Below are 21,924 nucleotides of genomic sequence, written 5' to 3' on the forward strand. Positions count from 1 at the left end.
TGTGAGAGGCTGTAAATGACCCCAGATTGATCATAAGGTAACGTGTAACCAACGCTGAAAAGCATTTGACTCTATCTCAATCCATTGAGAAGTTGCAGCACTTTGAAATCAATTTTGATGGAAAAAATCAACGCAAAATAGTGATTTTTGGCAATTTTGAGATGTCCCCTCGTTGCCATGGTAACAGAAAATTTAAGTCTGAGCATGTTGTTGCAAGGACAATGGTCCAGTCAACATTTGTGCCAAGTTTGATTAGTGTTGAAGCAGTTTTTATAGTATTATAGGCAATTTGAACTTGTAACGGGAGACTTTTCAATGAAAACAGCCATTTTTCACAAAATGCTCATGAAGCAATGGGTTAATGAAAAAAAATAAAAAAATCTACAAAACAACAATTTTTCTTCAAATTTAATATGACATGCCATGTTTAAACATGAATAAACGCAATTTAGGGTAATTTCAAGTATTTTCATCATTTTCAGTTAACCCATTACTTCATATACACGCCTTTTAACGCCTTTTTCACCCCCCCCTTTTTTGTTGTCTCAAATGATGAAAAAATGCCTTATTTAGGCCCCAAACACTTGTTTTTGTTTGAGAAATGTTGTTAAAAAAATTGACCTCTTTTTCGGCGCGGCCCCCAACCAAAAGATACATCAGGGGGTTGCCAGAAGGGGGATGTGCCCCTTCTGTTTTGGGGGGTTTGAAGGGGGGCGGAGTCCCCCTCATCGCCAAGAAAATTTTTGACTTGTGAGAGGCTGTAAATGACCCCAGATTGATCATAAGGTAACGTGTAACCAACGCTGAAAAGCATTTGACTCTATCTCAATCCATTGATAAGTTGCAGCACTTTGAAATCAATTTTGATGGAAAAAATCAACGCAAAATAGTGATTTTTGGCAATTTTGAGATGTCCCCTCGTTGCCATGGTAACAGAAAATTTAAGTCTGAGCATGTTGTTGCAAGGACAATGGTCCAGTCAACATTTGTGCCAAGTTTGATTAGTGTTGAAGCAGTTTTTATAGTATTATAGCAATTTGAACTTGTAACGGGAGACTTTTCAATGAAAACAGCCATTTTTCACAAAATGCTCATGAAGCAATGGGTTAATGAAAAAAATAAAAAAATCTACAAAACAACAATTTTTCTTCAAATTTATATGACATGCCATGTTTAAACATGAATAAACGCAATTTAGGGTAATTTCAAGTATTTTCATCATTTTCAGTTAACCCATTACTTCATATACACGCCTTTTAACGCCTTTTTCACCCCCCCCTTTTTTGTTGTCTCAAATGATGAAAAAATGCCTTATTTAGGCCCCAAACACTTGTTTTTGTTTGAGAAATGTTGTTAAAAAAATTGACCTCTTTTTCGGCGCGGCCCCCCAACCAAAAGATACATCAGGGGGTTGCCAGAAGGGGGATGTGCCCCCTTCTGTTTTGGGGGTTTGAAGGGGGCGGAGTCCCCCTCATCGCCAAGAAAATTTTGGACTTGTGAGAGGCTGTAAATGACCCCAGATTGATCATAAGGTAACGTGTAACCAACGCTGAAAAGCATTTGACTCTATCTCAATCCATTGATAAGTTGCAGCACTTTGAAATCAATTTTGATGGAAAAAATCAACGCAAAATAGTGATTTTTGGCAATTTTGAGATGTCCCCTCGTTGCCATGGTAACAGAAAATTTAAGTCTGAGCATGTTGTTGCAAGGACAATGGTCCAGTCAACATTTGTGCCAAGTTTGATTAGTGTTGAAGCAGTTTTTATAGTATTATAGCAATTTGAACTTGTAACGGGAGACTTTTCAATGAAAACAGCCATTTTTCACAAAATGCTCATGAAGCAATGGGTTAATGAAAAAAATAAAAAAATCTACAAAACAACAATTTTTCTTCAAATTTATATGACTGGCCATGTTTAAACATGAATAAACGCGATTTAGGGTAATTTCAAGTATTTTCATCATTTTCAGTTAAGAAAATACCGCATACTCTAACTTCACAATGACAAACTAGAGGAAGGTTTGCCAGTATATTGAATCTGTTTTATTTTTTGTCGGTTAATTTATCATCTGCTAAAATAGCTGCAACAATTCAAGTTCTATCAAAAAGATATTATTTTATTTGCGTCAAGTATTAAATAGTTGTGACTCTAGGTATTTTCTACTGCCTTTTATCTTTCAGGTGTTGTCGCTAGCTTTATAAAAGCTCGGTACTAGATGTCTGTATAGTTTAAAAGCACTTTTACCTGCAGTGAAAATGGTTTGCCGTTACATTCACTTATACAAGATTTAAACTTTTGTATAAGTGTTGGGGATTGAAAAAAAAGTAAATCCTATGTATGGTTAAGGGTTGTGCCTTGCATAAAAGTTAAATCTCTCTAAATTATGTGTTTATATTTAATTGGATAAAAGCTTTAAATAGAGGCTTTAAATTAGTAAATAATTTTTTTTGTGGTGGATTATGAAATTGAAAAATAATTAAAAACATAAGGTATTTTGGTCACCTCTAAAGTTAATAAAATTTGATTTAATTTGAAATTAATGAGTGATTTTATTCAACATGATAAATTATATATACAAAAAAAAAATGAAATAAAATTTGGCAGGAATTAATATAGGAACTAATATTTCTGCATTAGCAGCAGATTTTTTTATCTCTTTTAATTATTTTCAATTAATGATTTATTGACATAATATTGACAGGATAGACTGTAATTATTTATAAGATTTATCATATAAAGTCTTGATATTTAACGGACAGAATCATTGTTGCTTAGGGTATGCAGACATCTTAATGAACAGAATCTGTTACGAGAGAACTTCACTGTGTAATTCAAAATGAATAAATAAACTGGATTTTAATAATTATAGTGATCATATGAATACGAAAAATGGATAAATTTATTTTCCTTGGAGTTAATGCTTTGATTGTAGCTATATTATTGGTAAGTGAATATTATACCCCTGTTTTATGATTTTATACTTCCACATTGTAATTTTCACCAAATTATTTATATGATTTGTCATTTGAATGTTGAATATTTATCATTTATCCTAAAGCTTCTGTTTCAAAGGTTGAATATTTTTACTTTAAAGTATATTTAAAAAGGAAAAAATCTGTCACAGCAGTTTTAATTATTGGTTTATTAATATTCTATGGAGATTTGTGTGGAAAGTAAAAGTTATTGACTGTGTTGAAATAGTTGTAGTGACATGCAGCATGCATACATTTAAGGATATTTTATGAAAATTATAGTTTGCAAATTAAGTTAAGTCAATTTGCTGATCTAAACATTATTTTTGGGCAATATAATTTACAGTGTGTCATAATGTTACATAATTATGTTATATTACAGTCTGTTGACTCATTAATTTAAACCAATTTATTTACTTATATCATTGCAAGTATGTACAAATGCAGTATTTTTTTTAAACAATTTAAATTATATAATACAAATATTTTATGTTAAAATTGTGTGGACTTGGAAGTTTGCTTGCTATATTTGTATGTATTGTAATTTATCTCCGCAGTTTATGTATTTTATGCTGCAGTAAAATGTAATTACTTTTTTTGTCTCTGGAAAAACCGTTAAACCAATACACTTTGCGGAGTTTAAATTTTGCGCTTTTTTTCTTTCAATATTAATAAATACAGGTAGAATTTGACCAATTAAATAATTTAAATTATCAATATTAAATGGGTAAGATGCTCTACTTTAACCTTTTTTTATTTATACATAATTTTGAATAAAAAAACATCACGAAATGAATTGCTTACAAACAAAGATGGTTTATGGTAAATGTGATGAAATATTTACCAGCAATGCAGTTTGTTTTGTAATTACTAAAAGAAGTTCCCCACCTACTCTATTTATTTTTTCTTTATATAAAATAAGTGAACTCAGTTTTAGGGCCATCAAATAATAATGTTTTAAAATGTTTAAACATATTTTTTTTTTCGTTATGAAAATATTTTTCAATGTTTGATTTGGAAAGATTTCAAATATAATTGTGATAAAAAACCAAAACCCTATATATATATATACATGTATATGTAAAGTTTATGTGTGTTTTTTTTTAATTTATAAAAAAATATGTTAGATTTCATAATGATATTGAGTATTTTAGTTTAAACAAACAATGTTTGATACTTAAGCCAGTCATTAAAGGAGAAATAAGAAATATGTTTATTTATTCAAGTTTTGATGTTGCATGTTCGATAACTCACACATTTATTGTCTGAATAAAATGTCTGCAAAAATCATTTGTTAAAAATCACAAAGATGTCTTATTCTCAAAAATTGCAACACTTTTAATTTCATTTTGTTTTAAACCTGTAATACTTAAGCAGGGTTGTCATTAAGGATGGGGCTTTTAAAAAGCCAAACTTTCTGCATCAAAATATAATTAAAACTTTTTGTTGTGTGTGATCAGATCAGAAAAGACTGTCTCAAATTCACAACAAAGCTCAGTAAAATTGGAATGACCACCCTGGTATTAGTAATGGACTTGCACCACAATTATACAGTCAGGTTTTTGGCCTGAAAGTACTTGTACTCCCATGTAGTCTTCATAATCTTTACTGCTGCTGATAATGAAATACTTTCGATGTCAGACTGATCATAATGGGATCACTCCTCCATTGTCTGTTTGTCTGTATGTCTGTCACAAAATTTTTGTGGACTATTCCTCGATCAAAAACTACTGGTGAAATTCAGTCAAACTTTACAGAATGATCAGAACCAAGTCTAGTCAGCATTTTCCAGGTAAGTGATGTTTGTCAGAGTTATGACCCTTATATGTTTGTCCAGACTACTTCTCTTATGCCAGTGATGTATTTCAAATGGTTGGAATTACCACATGGTTGGAATTACATTTTGGAAAAAAGAAAAACATTTGACAGGAAACAAACAAAATAATATGAGTGGTCTTAAATATGAAAATCCGTGCAGCTGCATAATTGACTTGTTAATTACCTTGCAAATATATCACAGCGACATCTATTCAGAAATATGTGTATCACTTTAAATAGGCTCAAAACAATCTTTAGAAAATGTAGAAGATAAATGAATGTCAGGCAAACTGTTATTGATGATCATATACTTTAATTGCATCATATGGTACCAACATTGTTTGTTAGCAGGGAGCCTAAGAAAGGGTTGAAATAAGATGTCATTTCAATATTTTTCTATTCTATTCAGAATGATTATTAAAAATTGTGTGGCATTAATAGGGCTAGGTTTTAGTGTTATTTTTTTTGTTGTTGACTGAATATTTTGAATATTTTGCTATGTAGTTTGCTCAAAAGAGGCTCTCTCAAATAGGTGTATTGTAGTTTGGTAGGAAATTGTAGATCAAAAACTAAAATTTAATACTTTACCTTGCTAATAGGCTTGTACATTTTCATTCTGAAAAAAGAACTATTCATCATTTTAAGGGAAATTTTTATAACAAAGTAATCATGGCAGACAATGATCAGACAGATTTGCTGACTTATCTTTGTTTGGACGGACTGTTCGCTGCAGCGGGGGAGAAATGGTTGCAGCCAGCAATTGCTTAAACGTTAAAACTACACTCAGTTCAAGAAATAAATGGACTTGCTTTGCTCAAATCTAGAAATGTATTATAATGTAAATATACAAATACTAAAGCAGCTTGTAAAATTAGTCAGACTGTTGACATAATGACAAGACTGGCCTGGTGATATAATTATTGTAATTTAGTGCTGCTTTGACATGCAAAAGAAGCACCTAGCAAGTTCAGTACCCAAGTAATCATGTTGAGTAAATTTAAAAGGAATACTTTCTTAGCTATAAAATGACCTTGAATTGAATAATAAAGTAAATTATTGAAGATTTTGCTGAACAAAATACCTCCAATGCCATTCTTTCTTAATGTTGTATGTTTATTGAAAAAGAATATTTGAATAGTGTAAAGTCTTGTTAGACTGGTTGAATGATACTTATAAGTCAGTCTTTTAATACTGCTGTTCTGACAATTACTCTTAGGGTTAACAAAGGCTGACTAATAGATTTGTAGAGCAAAAGAATTACCAGATTCCAGTCAGCTCACTCTTTTCATTTATTCATTTTCAATGTTTATATGTTTCCTGCTCTAATTCATGAAAAAATTCTGCATTGTGTATCTCAGAGGCATAAAATATCCGTGCCATTATCTCAAATGGGAAATTGAAAAATAGCAACACGATGCAATTATTAGCCTGTTTATCCGCTAGGTAATTGATTTGAAGAAAAAATTTACATTAAAATCTGAAGTCTGGCATGTATTAATTTAGATAAAAAAAAAGAATGACAAATATTTATTAAGAAATGCTAACAGTGTTTTAAATATAGGATGAAGAAATAAAAGAGAATAGTATTTTCTTTGGAGATTTGAACGCATTGTCTAAGATGGGATCGTTTTTCGGTGTTTGTCTCCGTGTGTCGTAATAAAATGTTAGAAGTAAAAGGCCTGAAGGTCGGTAATTGACTTTATCGGAAGATAATCTGTAAGTTATTTGAAAGTTGAGTGATAGATAAAATCAAAACTAAATGGTATGGATTAATAAAACGACAAAAAGGTCTGCATAACTGTTAATCAAGATATAAGCATTATATACATAATTGGCTATAATATGTTTACAATGTTCGGGGGACCTTTTAATATGTCTGTGTTAAATTGATAGACTAATAGATCCCCTGATAGGAACTTTATATCATTGAAGTTAAATCTGTTTTTAAAAAAAGAAAGAGTTGAAGCAAACTTTTATTCATTCTCAGCATATCTTCTTGGTCATTAAACCCGACATTTGTTTACATAGGTTTGTACTTAACTTTAATCTGGTTCATTAGCTAACTTACAGCACAAAATGATTATAAAATGTTAGGAAAGGATGTTTCTTTGTAAAAGATTCAAGTTTGTATCACTACAATAAAATATTTTCATACAAGCTTTGTGAAGAGCTTGTCACAGTAGAAGGTGCAGTTGGGTCTCATTGGCCAAGTGGTGAAAGTCGCTGACTCAGTGATTTTCTTATTTATCTCGATCAGCTGTGTGTTCCAATCCTGCCCATTTGTCAAACTATTTTTTTTTACGAAGCTCTAAATGTTTTCAATCTAACACTTCTAATGTGGTCATCCTTGCTTGATTTAAAGGATACCATAAGAGTTAATATAGAATGTAAAAAAATCTTGATAACCTCAACCCAGGTATGTGTGCCGTGAGATTTAAACTTGAGAATTTAAGGCCCTTTATAATTTTAAAGACTTATCAAGCACTCTTCTTGTTTTCTAAGGCACAAACTATCTCATCTAACTTTTAAAGGTCACCTCTCAGTTTCCTTTAAATATTTCAGATGAAAAAGAAAATATAATTTTAAATCATTTAGAGGAGTTGAATAATTTGTATATTAACATTTAATGATTGGGTATAATACATCTGGGATCTGCATCATTATAGAAATATTATAGCAAATTTACGAAGGTCTGTGCTGTGTTTAAAAGTGGCTTCAATGTAGATGGATTGTTATATAATGATGATGTTTATACTGGTGAGTGCAGTGTATGTTTGAATTAAAGATTTATTTTATACTTTTGACATATTTGCATTCATTTGTTTAAAAGATTATCAAATGAATCTTTATAGTACAGCAACAGAAATATGTTTTTTTTTTTACATTAATTAATTCATTTACATTTAAGGAATTTTTTGTTGATAAATGATTGGCCTTGTAAGCTTGGTCATATGGGTTGCTATATATATTATTAAACAGTATCTGTATATCCTTGAGACATATATTGTTACTTTCAGTTTAGGGCAGCAATATACATGTGGAGAATATTACAAATGCTAGCAGGTGGGCGGGGCAATTGTGGGCAGGGGTTAAAATTATAAGTGGTGTATCATGGCTTCAGACTAAAGCAGAGATTTGGCAATCTGATTGCCCATGTAGGGCAGGGATTAATTTTACCAGGGTGTTGCTGGTCCCTGTAATTGTGAACATTCCAGCTAGAAAGCACACATTATAAAAAAATTCACATTTTGTAAGGTTTAATAATAAGCTTAGATATTTCTAATGTGGGGCCAGACAGTCATTTTAAGATCTACAGTCTTTAAATTTTGACCTACAGGGATTCTGTAAATTGTTCCATAAGATTTTGAGCAGGAATTAAAGAAGTTTATACTTTCAATCCATGGTCTGTTGGTGACAAATGAATCTGCTGGTGTGATTGTGTGTAAAATAAAGAATGAAAACTCGAACAAAGTATAGAAATAAACCCTCTTTACAAAATAATACATGTATACAGTAATATATTACTTTTACTGAGAAAAAGAAATATTTTTCTCAAAAACTAATTGTTTGTTTCTGATGATTTATGTGGGATTTGAGCCTTACTACACTATTGAAACAAGTTATAGTTTCTTCATGTTGGCCTGTCATAAAACCATCATTTATAATGTGCCATTACAGACAGAAGTTGTGTACAAAGTCATGTAAATGTCTGTCAAAATCAACATAATCCTAATTACGTCTGATGTGAACGCTCTTTGCGGCACCTCTGACCAATATCGTCATTTGTTAACAACTTACATGTATACATGAGAAAGAATGAGAGATGATGATAAAATGTAATTGTAATTTAGCAAGATTGAAGTGTTTAAGTTTGATTGTGAACTGGTGATCACATGTTTTTTACCCTAAAAGTAAACATAATAGCTTGGATTTAATTAAATTTTAGTTTAATGTGTTAGGCAATTTATTTAAGAGTGTAATGTGTCAAGTTTTGCATGTTGATATTTGTCTATCTGTATACAAAACCTTGATTATTTAAATCTAGATTTATAAAAAAGCTTGATATGTCTTAGCTTTACTCAAAAGCTCAATATGTTTAGCAGCTTTTTCTCAAATGCTTCAATTGTCTTGATCTTACTCTTGAGATACAATTGTTAACTAGTTGTTAACTTCTCATTTGAGACTCAATATTTGCTCAGGTTTACTCAAAAGCTTAAAGTGTTAAGCTTTATGAAATAGCATTATCTAGGTGCAAGTTGTCATTTTATACATGTACATTGTATATTCAGTAATATATACTTAATGACTTATATAAGTTTTTATTGTTTCAAATAAAAAAAATGAATGACTATATAGTGCAAAATGGCATATAAAGAATAGCTTATGTTCAATTTCCTGCTGTTAGTATTCACTAAAAAAAAGTCATAAAATTTTGATGACATCTCCATATCTTATCAAAATTGTAAGGCTTGTTTTTATTTTAAAATATACTAACATAATTATGTAGCAAATTTCATGGCCTGTCAGAAGTAAAGAAAAAAAAGTTTAGTATAAAGATGTCAAATTTTCATGTGAATGTAAATTAATTTGTTAGTGTATGCACCATTATATATATATATATAATTTGTTCAGAGCTGAAACTTTTCATGTCATTTTCTTTTATAGAAGTTTTTTTTTCTACAGTAAAATAGAGAAATTTCAAGTTAATGAAACTATTTGATGTACCAATAGAATATAACAGACGTGACTACGGTAGTCATATATAGTTTATTTATTTGAGAAGAAGATGGCATTAATATTTCACAGTTTGTCACCAGCGGAATGTCTTCATTTATATATTTATTTTATATATAATTTTATTACCCCAATGAATTATATTAGAGGTCCTGTATAATTTACTTGTAAAATGCCTGCCCTGTCCTATTGTGGTTTATTAGTTCAAACCCTGTGATTCAACTTCAGGTTTTTAACTGGGCTTTAATCACATTGACACTGTAATGCTCATATAAAAACTTGATCTCCAGTTTCTCTTAAGTCAGGAAGATTAGCTGATGCCTGTCTTTACATCATTTCATGTAGGCACGAGAAAACATCTTAGAACATCTTAGAAACACAATCTTCAGTGTTAAAGCTAGCTGGATAACTTCTTCTAATAAAAAAAGCTCCTAGTGGGATTTGAACCAACGGCCATGAGGAAGAAGTGATATTTATTATGTAGACAGTAACATTAATCAAATGAGCTTAAAAGCCTCGTTGTTTAGTAAGAGAAGTAATTATAGGTGTCATTAGACACACATTGTGCCTCAGAAATTCATAGTTTTTTCAATTCTCTTGAAATGTCAAGCATGTGATTGATAAGGTTTTAATGACTAAGATTTAGACCATAATTATTAGATGTATGACAACTGGAGAGGTAGCACTGAATGTGCATTAACATGTCATAATGGTAGCAAACTGTAAACAAAATAGTATTTTATAAAATACTTATTCACTGTAATTATACCAGTTGCCAACAGAACATTAAAAGAGGCAAAAACAGTTACTATGAAGCAAATGAGTAAATTTTTGAAAACTTATAATAACAGGATACCAAAAATAAAAAAGTTTCTGATTAATGAAAATGATTGCATTTCTGAGGCATTATAAAAGGGCCTTTAAACAAACTGAGCTTATTTTCAGTTAATGATATTTGTTATCAGAATACATCATCTTATATCATTTTCAAAAGATAAAGATCCAGTGTGAGATAATTTTGTAACAGTTTTATATTTTGATAACAGTCTCGGGAGAATGTCTGAGCTTCAAAGTTATGTAATACCCTTCCTTTCTATGAAGATATTTTTAGTAACAGGCCTTAAAACTTGGATTATGTAAATGACATGTAAAATCAAAGCACTTAAGCCCCAGTGCCAAAACTTACTTTTTGAAATTTCTTTTATGTTTGCTCCATGTTAAAGCTTTACATGATGTCTGACATCAGCAAAGTTTTATTTTGTTATAGCAAATGACAGCCCTGTGAGAATAAAAGTTAACGGCCCCGATGCAATACTGCGATAATTTATTCTTTAAGATTAGTTGAGTTACAATAGGACTCTGTTAAATCTCCAAACGTTGTTTCATGAAAATCATTCTGTATGATAAAATACCTGAGAATTCCCAAGAGATTTCAATAAAAGCTTGCAGATTCTATAAATCTTCCATGTTTTTCACTCTTTGACTACTGACAATTACTATGTTGGCAACACAAACATACATTATTGTGTTATCAGTGTTTAAGTTATTTGCTGGGTGTTTTCTCAATGGGTAACCACCTACACTTTGTCCTGAACACTGCTATAAAATATACATCTTTTGCTTTAGTATTTCTAAATTTCCCATATTTTATGTTCAAATTTCTCATCTGTTCAAATTTTGCATCAGTTTAAATTTCTCATCTGTTCAAATTTTGCATCTGTTTCCATCTGTTCAAATTTCCCATATGTTCAAATTTTCCATTGGTTTAAATTTCTCATCTGTTCAAATTTTGCATCTATTTAAATTTCTCATCCGTTCAAAATTTACATCTGTTTCCATCTGTTTAAATTTCCTATCTGTCCAGTTTTACCATCTGTGTATTGATTCTATTTGGTCAGTTTAATTTTCATCTGGTCAAAGTTTCCAGTGGTTCATGTTCCTATTTGTTCGAAATTTCCATCTGTTTTGTTGCATTAAAAATTCCATTTTTGTTTAAAGTTTTATTTATCAGTGGTGAAGCTTCTTATAGAATATGTAGACTGTGGCCTACAACATTTTCCAGGAAAGTGAGAAAAATAAACAAGAGGTCCATGATGGCCCTGAGGTCGCTCACCTGTATATAGGCCTCTACTCCCCCCGGCAGGGCCAATTTTTGGACAAACTTGGTAGACACCCATAAGAAGATGTTTCATGCTAAACATCTAAGTTCTAGCTCATTGGGTTTTTAAAAGAAGATTTTTTAAGTTTTACTATACACATATAGTTAAAAACAATGACACCCCTGGGGTGGGGCCAGTTTATGAGGAGATGTCATTTAAAGTAAAAGTTTACGGACGCCGGACGGACGACGGCCAGACGCCGGACGAAAAGCAATCACAAAAGCTCACCCTGTCACTTTGTGACAGGTGAGCTAAAAATAATTCATTGTCTACCTGTAATTTATAAGAATCCCTGAAACAATATGATAATTGTACTAAATATAAGCCAAAATGCACCTCTGACAATTTAGAGCAAAACAATTTTCTTGTTGCAGCATGCCCCTCAAACCCTCCTAGAAGTAGCTTTCTCATAGGCTGAGCCCTTTTTATGTTGTTGAACATCATTTTGCCTTTTAAATTAAATATTTCTTAAGATAAAAGCCAGTGTATTATTTATTGTCAGTATTATTGTTTTACTGTAGCATGAGAAAACCATCTGTCAGGTTGACATTACAATGTGCTGTAAAAAGCCATACCTGTCTAGATGATTGCATCCCTGGAGTTGTTTAAACATAAAGCAATCAAGCAGACTATTATATTGACACTTGGATTTATTTGACAAATCTCTTCATTCAGGTAATAGCAGGAATATTTGCCATAGTGATAGATTAAACTTATTTATGAAAATAACAGTTAACTTTGTTAACAGAAAGCAGAGTGTGCCCATTGACAGTAATTTGTGTACCAATTAGCTGTTGAATTAAACAGCCTACTGTAAGCTTTATCCTGAAAATCACATAGGGCACCATTCAGTCATAAGCAGTATGTTGTTATGATGAATCATTTATTTATGATTCTCTCATGAAAAACAACAACAACAGCAACAACAACAAAACAATATGAAAAAATTATTAGAGGAATGCATTTTTTTTTGGTTTCTAATCTTATTCCTTTCAACAAATACCACAAAAAACGTGCATACTCACACATTTGTTTGACAGTCATCTGTTAACAGAACGGCTGTCAGGCATTAATGCAAAATTGTTTGCTACAGAATTAATTCCTTAGGTATGTGATGTTGATGAAGTATTACAATTGTGGACGTGAAGAATTTGAATATTTCTTTTTGAAAACATTGAAATTATAAACAAATTACAAAAAAATGAATAAATATAATAAACAAATAATGTATAAAAATGATATAAGAGATTCAAAAACAAGTCTATTCAAGTTTGTGTGAAAATGTGATGATATTTTCTCACTGAAATATAATCAGAGTTAATAAATTCAGAAAATAATTTATAATTAAAGCGACACGCCTCCAGATGACTGAAAAAAGCTTAAAAAGTTAAACATTAGACAAGCAATGTGCAAAATATGACTGAATTTTCTATTTTTAGCACCATTACCTTTAACCCATCCGAGTTTACTATTTCTAGCACCATTACCTTCGACATATCTGAATCTACTATTTTTAGCACCATTACCTTTGACCCACCTGAATTTACTATTTTTAGCACCATTACCTTTGACCCATCTGAGTTTACTTTTTAAGCACCATTATCTTCGACCAATTACAAATGAAGACTGAGGGCTATTTTGCAAATAATTTACTTTATTTGTTAACTTGACAACCTTTTTACTATCAAAAGCATTTTTCTTAATTTTCATTTTAAAAAAGACATGAATTTTGTGGTGTGCTGCTTTAAAGAATACTTATGCAGGGGTTTCATTTGTCAATAATCTTTAATCTATAAATATTACAACATAGAAAAGTCACTTTATAAATAGCCACATAATCAAATGGTAATCTAAGAAGTCAGAAGGTGAAAAAACCAGGTAATACTTGATCCGAACCCTTTGATCAGAATATATCGCACAGGTGTTTCAGATTTAATGTAACATTTTAATATGTTTTGTTAAGTTCTCAATAATCCTATTATCCTAATCTAATGTATTACTCCTTGACATAGGGTACTTTGGGTACTACATTATGAATAAGTATGTCGCTGAGGGTAGCAGGAAATTTCTCACCACAGACATTTTGGACAAGACACATTAGACAATCTAATATAGGTTTGAGGAGATTCTGAGGGACCTTTTCCATATCGAACCAGAAACTTTAGAGAAAATGTCTTGTTTAAAACGTCCATAACTATATGAAAATATATCACAGACTACCATATGCCCCTCACAAAATGTCACATTGACTAACTAAGAAATCTGCACTTGATCTGCCCCAGATTACGGAGGGCTTTAATCTATGCTGCCTTTCCATTGTCACTGTAATTCTTATAATCCTCCTTAAATTCCTTTTGACATTAATTTCTTTGATCAATATCTTTTTATAAATAGCACTTCAATTTATTTGGTTGTTTTTTTCTAAATCAAAATGAATTTAGAACTTTATTTTAGAAATGTTTTCCAACAGGAATGCTTTTAATGGTGAAAAAATACACTTTAAGCATTTGTTTTGTTAGCAAATTCTTTTTCATAGTGATGCTTCAAAAGTTTACAAATTTATGTCAGCATTTATGATCATTTTAGTATAACATGATTGAAAAACACTGGATGTAATACTCAAGAAAGTTAGTATGATACTTTTTGAATTACATTGAAATAAGATAAGGAACGAAGTCCATAAAAAAGGCTAACCTGTGAGGCTCAAATGGTTTTCATAATTAGATACCAATAATGAACGTGCATTGTTATTTCAAGAACCGTAACCCTGCATTACTGTTTTTGAATTATCTCCCTCTATCATATTTGCTTACATTTGTCCAGAGGACAACTTGAAAAGTATTGAAGAAACTTAATTAAAGAACATTCCACACTTAAAAATAGAGGTCCAGTAAAAGGAAGTGCAGTGTTCAGGAACCAAAATGCTACCTTGCTTAATTATTAAATTATCTCCCTTTATAATACTGACACTGGGTAATTATTTATGACATTGACTCTCATTTCTCTGCAAGAATACTGTCATGCATATCTACATACATGAAGTTTAGACCCTTTTTGTGTCGCCTCTACGGAGGCATATAGGGATCACTTCTCCGTCGTCTGTCTGTCCATTTGTCTGTCCGTCTGTCCGTCACAAAACTTGTCCGGACTACTCCTCATAAACTACTTGTGCAATTTCATCAAAACTTTACAGGAATGATCAGTACCAAGTCTAGTTGTGCATATTGTCAGCATTTTCCGGTTCAATGAGTTATGGCCCTTTAATAATTTTTATTTTTAAAGTTTGTCCTGACTACTTCTCTTTACCACTAATGCAATTTCAATGAAACTTTACAGGATTGATCTGTAGCTCAAGTCCTTGCGCATATTGCAAGGGTTTTCCGGTTGAATGATTTTTGGCCGAGTTATGGCCCTTTGATAAAAAGGTGTTTTTTTCTGTGTGTTGCCAGATACACAAAAGCTTGTCCGGACTACTCCTCATAAACTACTGGTGCAATTTCATCCAAACTTTACAGGTCGAATGATCAGTACTAAGTCTAGTTGTGCACTGTCCGTCGGTCTGTCCGTCTGTCACAAAACTTGTCCCAACATGAAATTTGCCATCATGAGGCGGCACATGTGATCACTGATCGCTCTTGTTTATTTTTATCAAGGTCTCTAACCAAATTATTGTTTCGGCTATCATGCTCTCAGAATTCACAGTGCATACTGCTTCGTTTATTTGATTTTTGTTATTGTTGTTTTTTTATCAATAAATTATTTTGTTCTTCAAATATATAAAATCATGGGAAAAGCATTTAAATTCTCTTGGCAAAAAACAAAATCGTATGAAAGTTAAATGTAACAGGATAAGTTTTCATGTCTTCTTTAAATTGGCCTCTGTCTTTCATCAGTTTTTTGAACGTCTTCTTTCAAAACCAATTTATTTGACTAGATTACAAAAAATATTTGAAATATATTTAAGATCAAAGAAAGAAAATGTTTGCTTCTGTTGCAAATTTTTTCAGTAATCCCCCAAGGAGTTTGCTGTTAAATTTAAAACTTTCTTTTAAATTTATGTTCTCCAAATGAGAGGCATTATAATTTGTTATTGTTCGGTCTGGTTTTCTGTCAACCTTAGCATTACATCTTCATACATTGTACTGTACTAAGCTTCTGCAACCATACAATAATTAAAGGGACTCCACAAAGGTATTTTTGACATGACAAGACTGGAAACAATTTTTTGAGTTAATATTCCATTTGAAGAAGGTCACACAATAACTTGTGTGCAAAAAATTTCAGATCATTCCTCACTCTGTTTTTGCAGAATAACTATTCCAATTGTAAAAAATTACACAAAAGTGAAAATGTTTGTTATGCATTTCACTCAGATGACAGACTTATTAAAGAGAACACAAAAATATAATTTTCAATTTATATTTAGTATATTTCTTAGTTATCTTTTTGCATATGTTTCTTTATTTATATGCTTGTTTTCTCATTTATGGACATGGACATCTGATAAATCACTGATTTATGAATTATGTTTTTTTCTTCATTGTTTAGAGGAGAATTTCATAATAAAGATTTAAAACAGGAGACTGTGGACCATATGAGACAAAACAATGCACTGAATGTTTTTTAAGACTTTATATTATATAAGAGGCAATAAACAGACAAGTTTTATTTTGGCCTTACATTCAATTTATTTTTTCCTCTCTATCAAGTAATTTAAACTCTATGATGTCTGTATCCCACTGAGAAGTTATGCTGAAATTTGACTGTAAGAGGTCTTAAATTTAATGTCTATCTAAAATAATGTGTCCACTGTTTATTTTATCAAAAAATAATATTGGTGTCATTATACTTAATTCCTTGGGTTTAAAGCCACACTGTACTAACTGTCATGAATTTAGAGAAAAAGTTACATCATTTTTGCTATGAATGTTAAATAGTCTTTTTAATACAGGGATATCTTTATAATCCTATGAATTAATGGACTAATATCTTTGGCAGAAAAATATTTACTTAAAATGTTCTCATATGGTAAAAAGTGTATGAAAATAGTGACAAAATGACTTCTCCCTCAGTGAGTTTGAATATTTAAATCTTCTCAAAATAGTGACAAAATTACTTCTCCCTCAGTGAGTTTGTATTGTTTGAATGACTGGGAGGAGAATTAAATCTAGATTAGATAAATGAATGACAAAGAAAACACATATAGATATGAACTAATGATACTGTAAAACTCTTTGTAAAGTTGGCAAAGGATTTCATATTGTTAAGATATGTTTTTTCAGTGGTCTGGCAGTGTAACTTTTCAAAGATTTAATCTGGACTCAGACAATTTATATAAAAATGTTATTTTAATATTATACTTTAAATTAAGTACATATTTATACAAATAATTACATGTTAAGCTATCTTTTCAAATGTGGCATATATTCAAAATATTTTTTTCATCAGTAATTTAAAAAAAAATCAGCAATTTAACTTGTTAATTTTACTTTTTTAACTAAGCATTAAATATTAAGCTGAATTTGCTTGAGGGGGATGGGGGTTAAGTGCAGGACAGCTGAGCTAATTCTTTTAGCTAAAAAAGTGTCCTAGACCTACATGGTGGTGTATGTTTTAAACTCTCAGGTCATTTTTTCAACTGATTAAAGTAAACATAGAAAATAATGCACATATCATTCATTTTCAGATAAATACTGGACACTGGTTTCTAAAATGAAAAATTTGCACATTGATAACTGAATTTGGTTAAAGTAGTAAGATTTAACTTCATTGTACTTCAGTACAATTTTAATTGCATATGACCTTGTAATATTTGTGCAGTTATTAATATGGATTTAAAAATAGAATATATCTCAGTTGAACATTTCACAGAAAGTAAATTAGGTTGATTATAATGTTTATATTAAAATATTGGTTGCCTCAATTTGTTAAGTCTGTTCAGCTAATTTAATTACTGCAATATTTAATTTCATCTTATAAAATAAAGGAATATGTGGGTGTCACTTAATTGGAATCACTTTTGGAATCGCTCAAATATTGCAAGGGATTTTTTCCACCTGGGGTAGATTATCCAGGAATGTTACTGAAGGTCAGTGGTGACTTGTGTTTCCAGTTCTTGCCCAGGGTGCCTACTTTGTGGCTCCTACTCAGGTGCCTGCTTTGTGACTCCTACTCAGGTGCCTACTTTGTGGCTCCTACTCAGGTGCCTGCTTTGTGACTCCTACTCAGGTGCCTACTTTGTGGCTCCTACTCAGGTGCCTGCTTTATGACTCTTACTCAGGTGCCTGCTTTGAGACTCCTACTCAGGTGCCTACTTTGTGGCTCCAACTCAGGTGCCTGCTTTGTGACTCCTACTCAAGTGCCTACTTTGTGGCTCCAACTCAGGTGCCTGCTTGTGACTCCTACTCAGGTGTCTGCTTTGTGGCTCCAACTCAGGTGCCTACTTTGTGACTCCTACTCAGGTGCCTGCTTTGTGACTCCTACTCAGGTGCCTACTTTGTGACTTCTACTCAGGTGCCTGTTTTGTGACTCCTAGTCAGGCTTCTAATTGTGACACCTACTCAGGTGCCTACTTTGTGACTCTTACTCAGGTGCCTACTTTGTGGCTCCAACTCAGGTGCCTGCTTTGTGACTCCTACTCAGGTGCCTGCTTTGTGACTCCTCTTCAGGTGCCTACTTTGTGGCTCCAACTCAGGGTGCCTACTTTGTGGCTCCAACTCAGGGTGCCTACTTTGTGACACCTACTCATGTGGCTACTTTGTGACTCCTACTCAGGTGCTTGTTTTGTGACTCCTAGTCAGGCTTCTAACTGTGACACCTACTCAGGTGCCTACTTTGTGACTCCTACCCAGGTGCCTGCTTTATTACTCCTACTCAGGTTCCTGCTTTGTGACTCCTACTCAGGTGCCTATTTTGTGACTTCTACTCAGGTGCCTGTTTTGTGACTCCTAGTCAGGCTTCAAATTGTGACACCTACTCAGGTGCCTACTTTGTGACTCCTACTCAGGTGCCTGCTTTATTACTCCTACTCAGGTTCCTGCTTTGTGACTCCTACTCAGGTTCCTACTTTGTGACTTCTACTCAGGTGCCTGTTTTTGTGACTCCTAGTCAGGCTTCTAATTGTGACACCTACTCAGGTGCCTACTTTGTGACTCCTACTCAGGTGCCTGCTTTATTACTCCTACTCAGGTTCCTGCTTTGTGACTCCTACTCAGGTGCCTACTTTGTGACTTTCTACTCGGGTGCCTGTTTTGTGACTCCTAGTCAGGCTTCTAATTGTGACACCTACTCAGGTTCCTGCTTTGTGACTCCTACTCAGGTGCCTGCTTTATTACTCCTACTCAGGTGCCTACTTTGTGACTCCTACTCAGGTGCCTGTTTTGTGACGCCTAGTCAGGCTTCTAATTGTGACACCTACTCAGGTGCCTACTTTGTGACTCCTACTCAGGTGCCTGCATTATTACTCCTACTCAGGTTCCTGCTTTGTGACTCCTACTCAGGTTCCTGCTTTGTGACTCCTACTCAGGTTCCTGCTTTATTACTCCTACTCAGGTGCCTACTTTGTGACTCCTACTCAGGTGCCTGCTTTATTACTCCTACTCAGGTTCCTGCTTTGTGACTCCTACTCAGGTTCCTGCTTTGTGACTCCTACTCAGGTTCCTGCTTTGTTACTCCTACTCAGGTTTCTAATTGTGACACCTACTCAGGTGCCTGCTTTATTACTCCTACTCAGGTTCCTGCTTTGTGACTCCTACTCAGGTTCCTGCTTTGTGACTCCTACTCAGGTTCCTGCTTTGTTACTCCTACTCAGGTTTCTAATTGTGACACCTACTCAGGTGCCTGCTTTACTACTCCTACTCAGGTGCCTTCTTTGTGACTCCTACTCAGGTTCCTGCTTTGTGACTCCTACTCAGGTTCCTGCTTTGTGACTACTACTCAGGTGCCTGTTTTGTGACTCCTAGTCAGGCTTCTAATTGTGACTCCTACTCAGGTGCCTACTTTGTGACTTCTACTCAGGTTCCTGCTTTGTGACTCCTACTCAGGTGCCTGTTTTGTGACTCCTTAAATTCAGATGCTTATTTTTGCCTTATTTAGGCATTATGACATGTCAGTGACCTATGCTTATTTTTGCCTGATTTAGGCATTATGACATAGAAATACCAAAAGTTAACAATGGACAGGTCCAAATTAATATCAGGGTAAGTCCATTACATGACATTAGGTGATTAAAGGTTATTGTGATATTCCAACAAACATTTAATGTTTGAATAGTGAACAACATTTAAAATTGATAACATCTAATGATGTTGCATATTTTCATAGTTGGGGACTGAATACAAATTATTGATTATCAAAAGAGATTTTAAATCAGTGAGCACATCATTTGATTTTATATTTAATCTTCGATATTCTCAAATAAAAATGCTACCCTTTTTTGATGTAAATGCAGCGTGACATGTTGAGAAAAAGTGTGAATCAGTTGACAGTCAGTTAAAAGATATTAACAGCTTATATTTCATTTGCAATTACGGTGATCAGGTGATCGTAGCAAGCATATATATTGCTTTCATTTGAAAATTTTACATTGCTTTTTAGCTCACCTGTCACAAAGTGACAGGGTGAGCTTTTGTGATCGCTTTTCGTCCGGCGTCCGACCGTCGTCCGTTTTACTTTAAATGACATCTCCTCATAAACCACTAAGCCAATTTCATCCAAACTTCACAGGAATGTTCCTTTGGTGGTCACCTTTAAAAATTGTTCAAAGAATTTAATTCCATGCAGAACTCTGGTTGCCGATGGCAACCGAAAGAAATTTTTTTAAATATCTTCTTTTAAAAAACCATAAGAGCTAGAGCTTAGATTTTTGGCATGAAACATTTTCTAGTGAGTGTCTACCAAGTTTGTTCAAATAAAAGCCCTGGGGTCAAAATTGGCCCCGCCCCAGGGGGTCATTGATTTTCCCTATATGCATATAGTAAAAACTTAAAAAATCTTCTTTTAAAGAACCCAAAGAGCTAGAGCTAAGATATTTAGCATGAAACATGTTCTAATGGGTGTCTACCAAGTTTGTTCAAATAGAGCCCTGGGGTCAAAATTGGCCCCGCCCCAGGGGGTCATTGATTTTCCCCATATGCATATAGTAAAAACTTAAAAAATCTTCTTTTAAAGAACTCAAAGAGCTATGGCTAAGATATTGAGCATCAAACATGTTCTAATAGGTGTCTACCAAGTTTGTTCAAATAAAAGCCCTGGGGTCAAAATTGGCCCCGCCCCAGGAGTATCATTGATTTTCCCTATATACATAAAATTATAGTAAAAACTTAAAAAATCTTCTTTTAAAGAACACAAAGAGTTAGAGCTAAGATATTTAGCATAAAACATGTTCTAATAAGTGTCTACCAAGTTTGTTCAAATAAAAGCCCTGGGGTCAAAATTGGCCCCGCCCCAGGGGGTCATTGATTTTCCCTATATGCATATAGTAAAAACTTAAAAAGTCTTCTTTTAAAGAACCCAAAGAGCTAGAGCTAAGATATTTAGCATGAAACATGTTCTAATGGGTGTCTACCAAGTTTGTTCAAATAAAAGCCCTGGGGTCAAAATTGGCCCCGCCTCGGGGGGTCATTGATTTTCCCTATATGCATATAGTAAAAACTTAAAAAAAATCTTCTCTTAAAGAAATCAAAGAGCTATGGCTAAGATATTGAGCATCAAACATGTTCTAATAGGTGTCTACCAAGTTTGTTCAAATAAAAGCCCTGGGGTCAAAATTGGCCCTGCCCCAGGGGTATCATTGTTTTTAACTATAATTATGTGTATAGTAAAAACTTAAAAAAAATCTTCTTTTAAAAAGCCCAATGAGCTAGAGCTAAGATGTTTAGCATGAAACATCTTCTTATGGGTGTCTACCAAGTTTGTGCAAATAAAGCCCTTGGGTTAAAATTGGCCCTGCAACGTTGTGGGGGGCCTATATACAGGTGAGCGACCTCAGGGCCATCATGGCCCTCTTGTTATCATGTCCTATACTGTATTTAAAATAATTCATTCCATAATTTTCGCTTTTGGTTGTACAAATTGAAATCAACTTAGACCAAGTATTGTGTTAAAGTCAGCCTACTATCAGTATTGAAATTAGCCCTGACCTAAATTCTTTTTTATTTCATTTGCTTAACAATCGTAATGTAAATAATAATTAACACGCCAATGAAATTTTTTACGAAACCGTTTGGCGAAAAGCTA

General features: G+C 32.9%; 1 protein-coding gene across 3 annotated transcripts in view; it reads left to right on the plus strand.

The window, feature by feature from the left end:
- LOC132713383 (thrombospondin type-1 domain-containing protein 4-like) overlaps positions 1 to 21,924 on the plus strand; it is a 115,095-nt gene that overhangs the window by 56,054 nt on the left and 37,117 nt on the right. The window contains exons 1-2 of one of the 3 annotated variants that reach the window (XM_060695956.1): positions 2,232 to 2,329; positions 2,765 to 2,948. The exons of 1 other annotated variant lie outside the window; for it this stretch is intronic. In XM_060695956.1, coding sequence (XP_060551939.1) covers positions 2,895 to 2,948 — 54 coding nt within the window. In that variant the 5' untranslated portion in view covers positions 2,232 to 2,329; positions 2,765 to 2,894. Of the gene's footprint in view, positions 1 to 2,231; positions 2,341 to 2,764; positions 2,949 to 21,924 lie in introns of those variants that run through there. One more of the 3 variants, XM_060695957.1, reaches the window with a different exon arrangement.

This window comes from Ruditapes philippinarum, unplaced genomic scaffold (genome assembly GCF_026571515.1).
Source record: "Ruditapes philippinarum isolate M1 unplaced genomic scaffold, ASM2657151v2 ctg936_1_1_1_1, whole genome shotgun sequence".
NCBI classification, from domain to species: domain Eukaryota; kingdom Metazoa; phylum Mollusca; class Bivalvia; order Venerida; family Veneridae; genus Ruditapes; species Ruditapes philippinarum.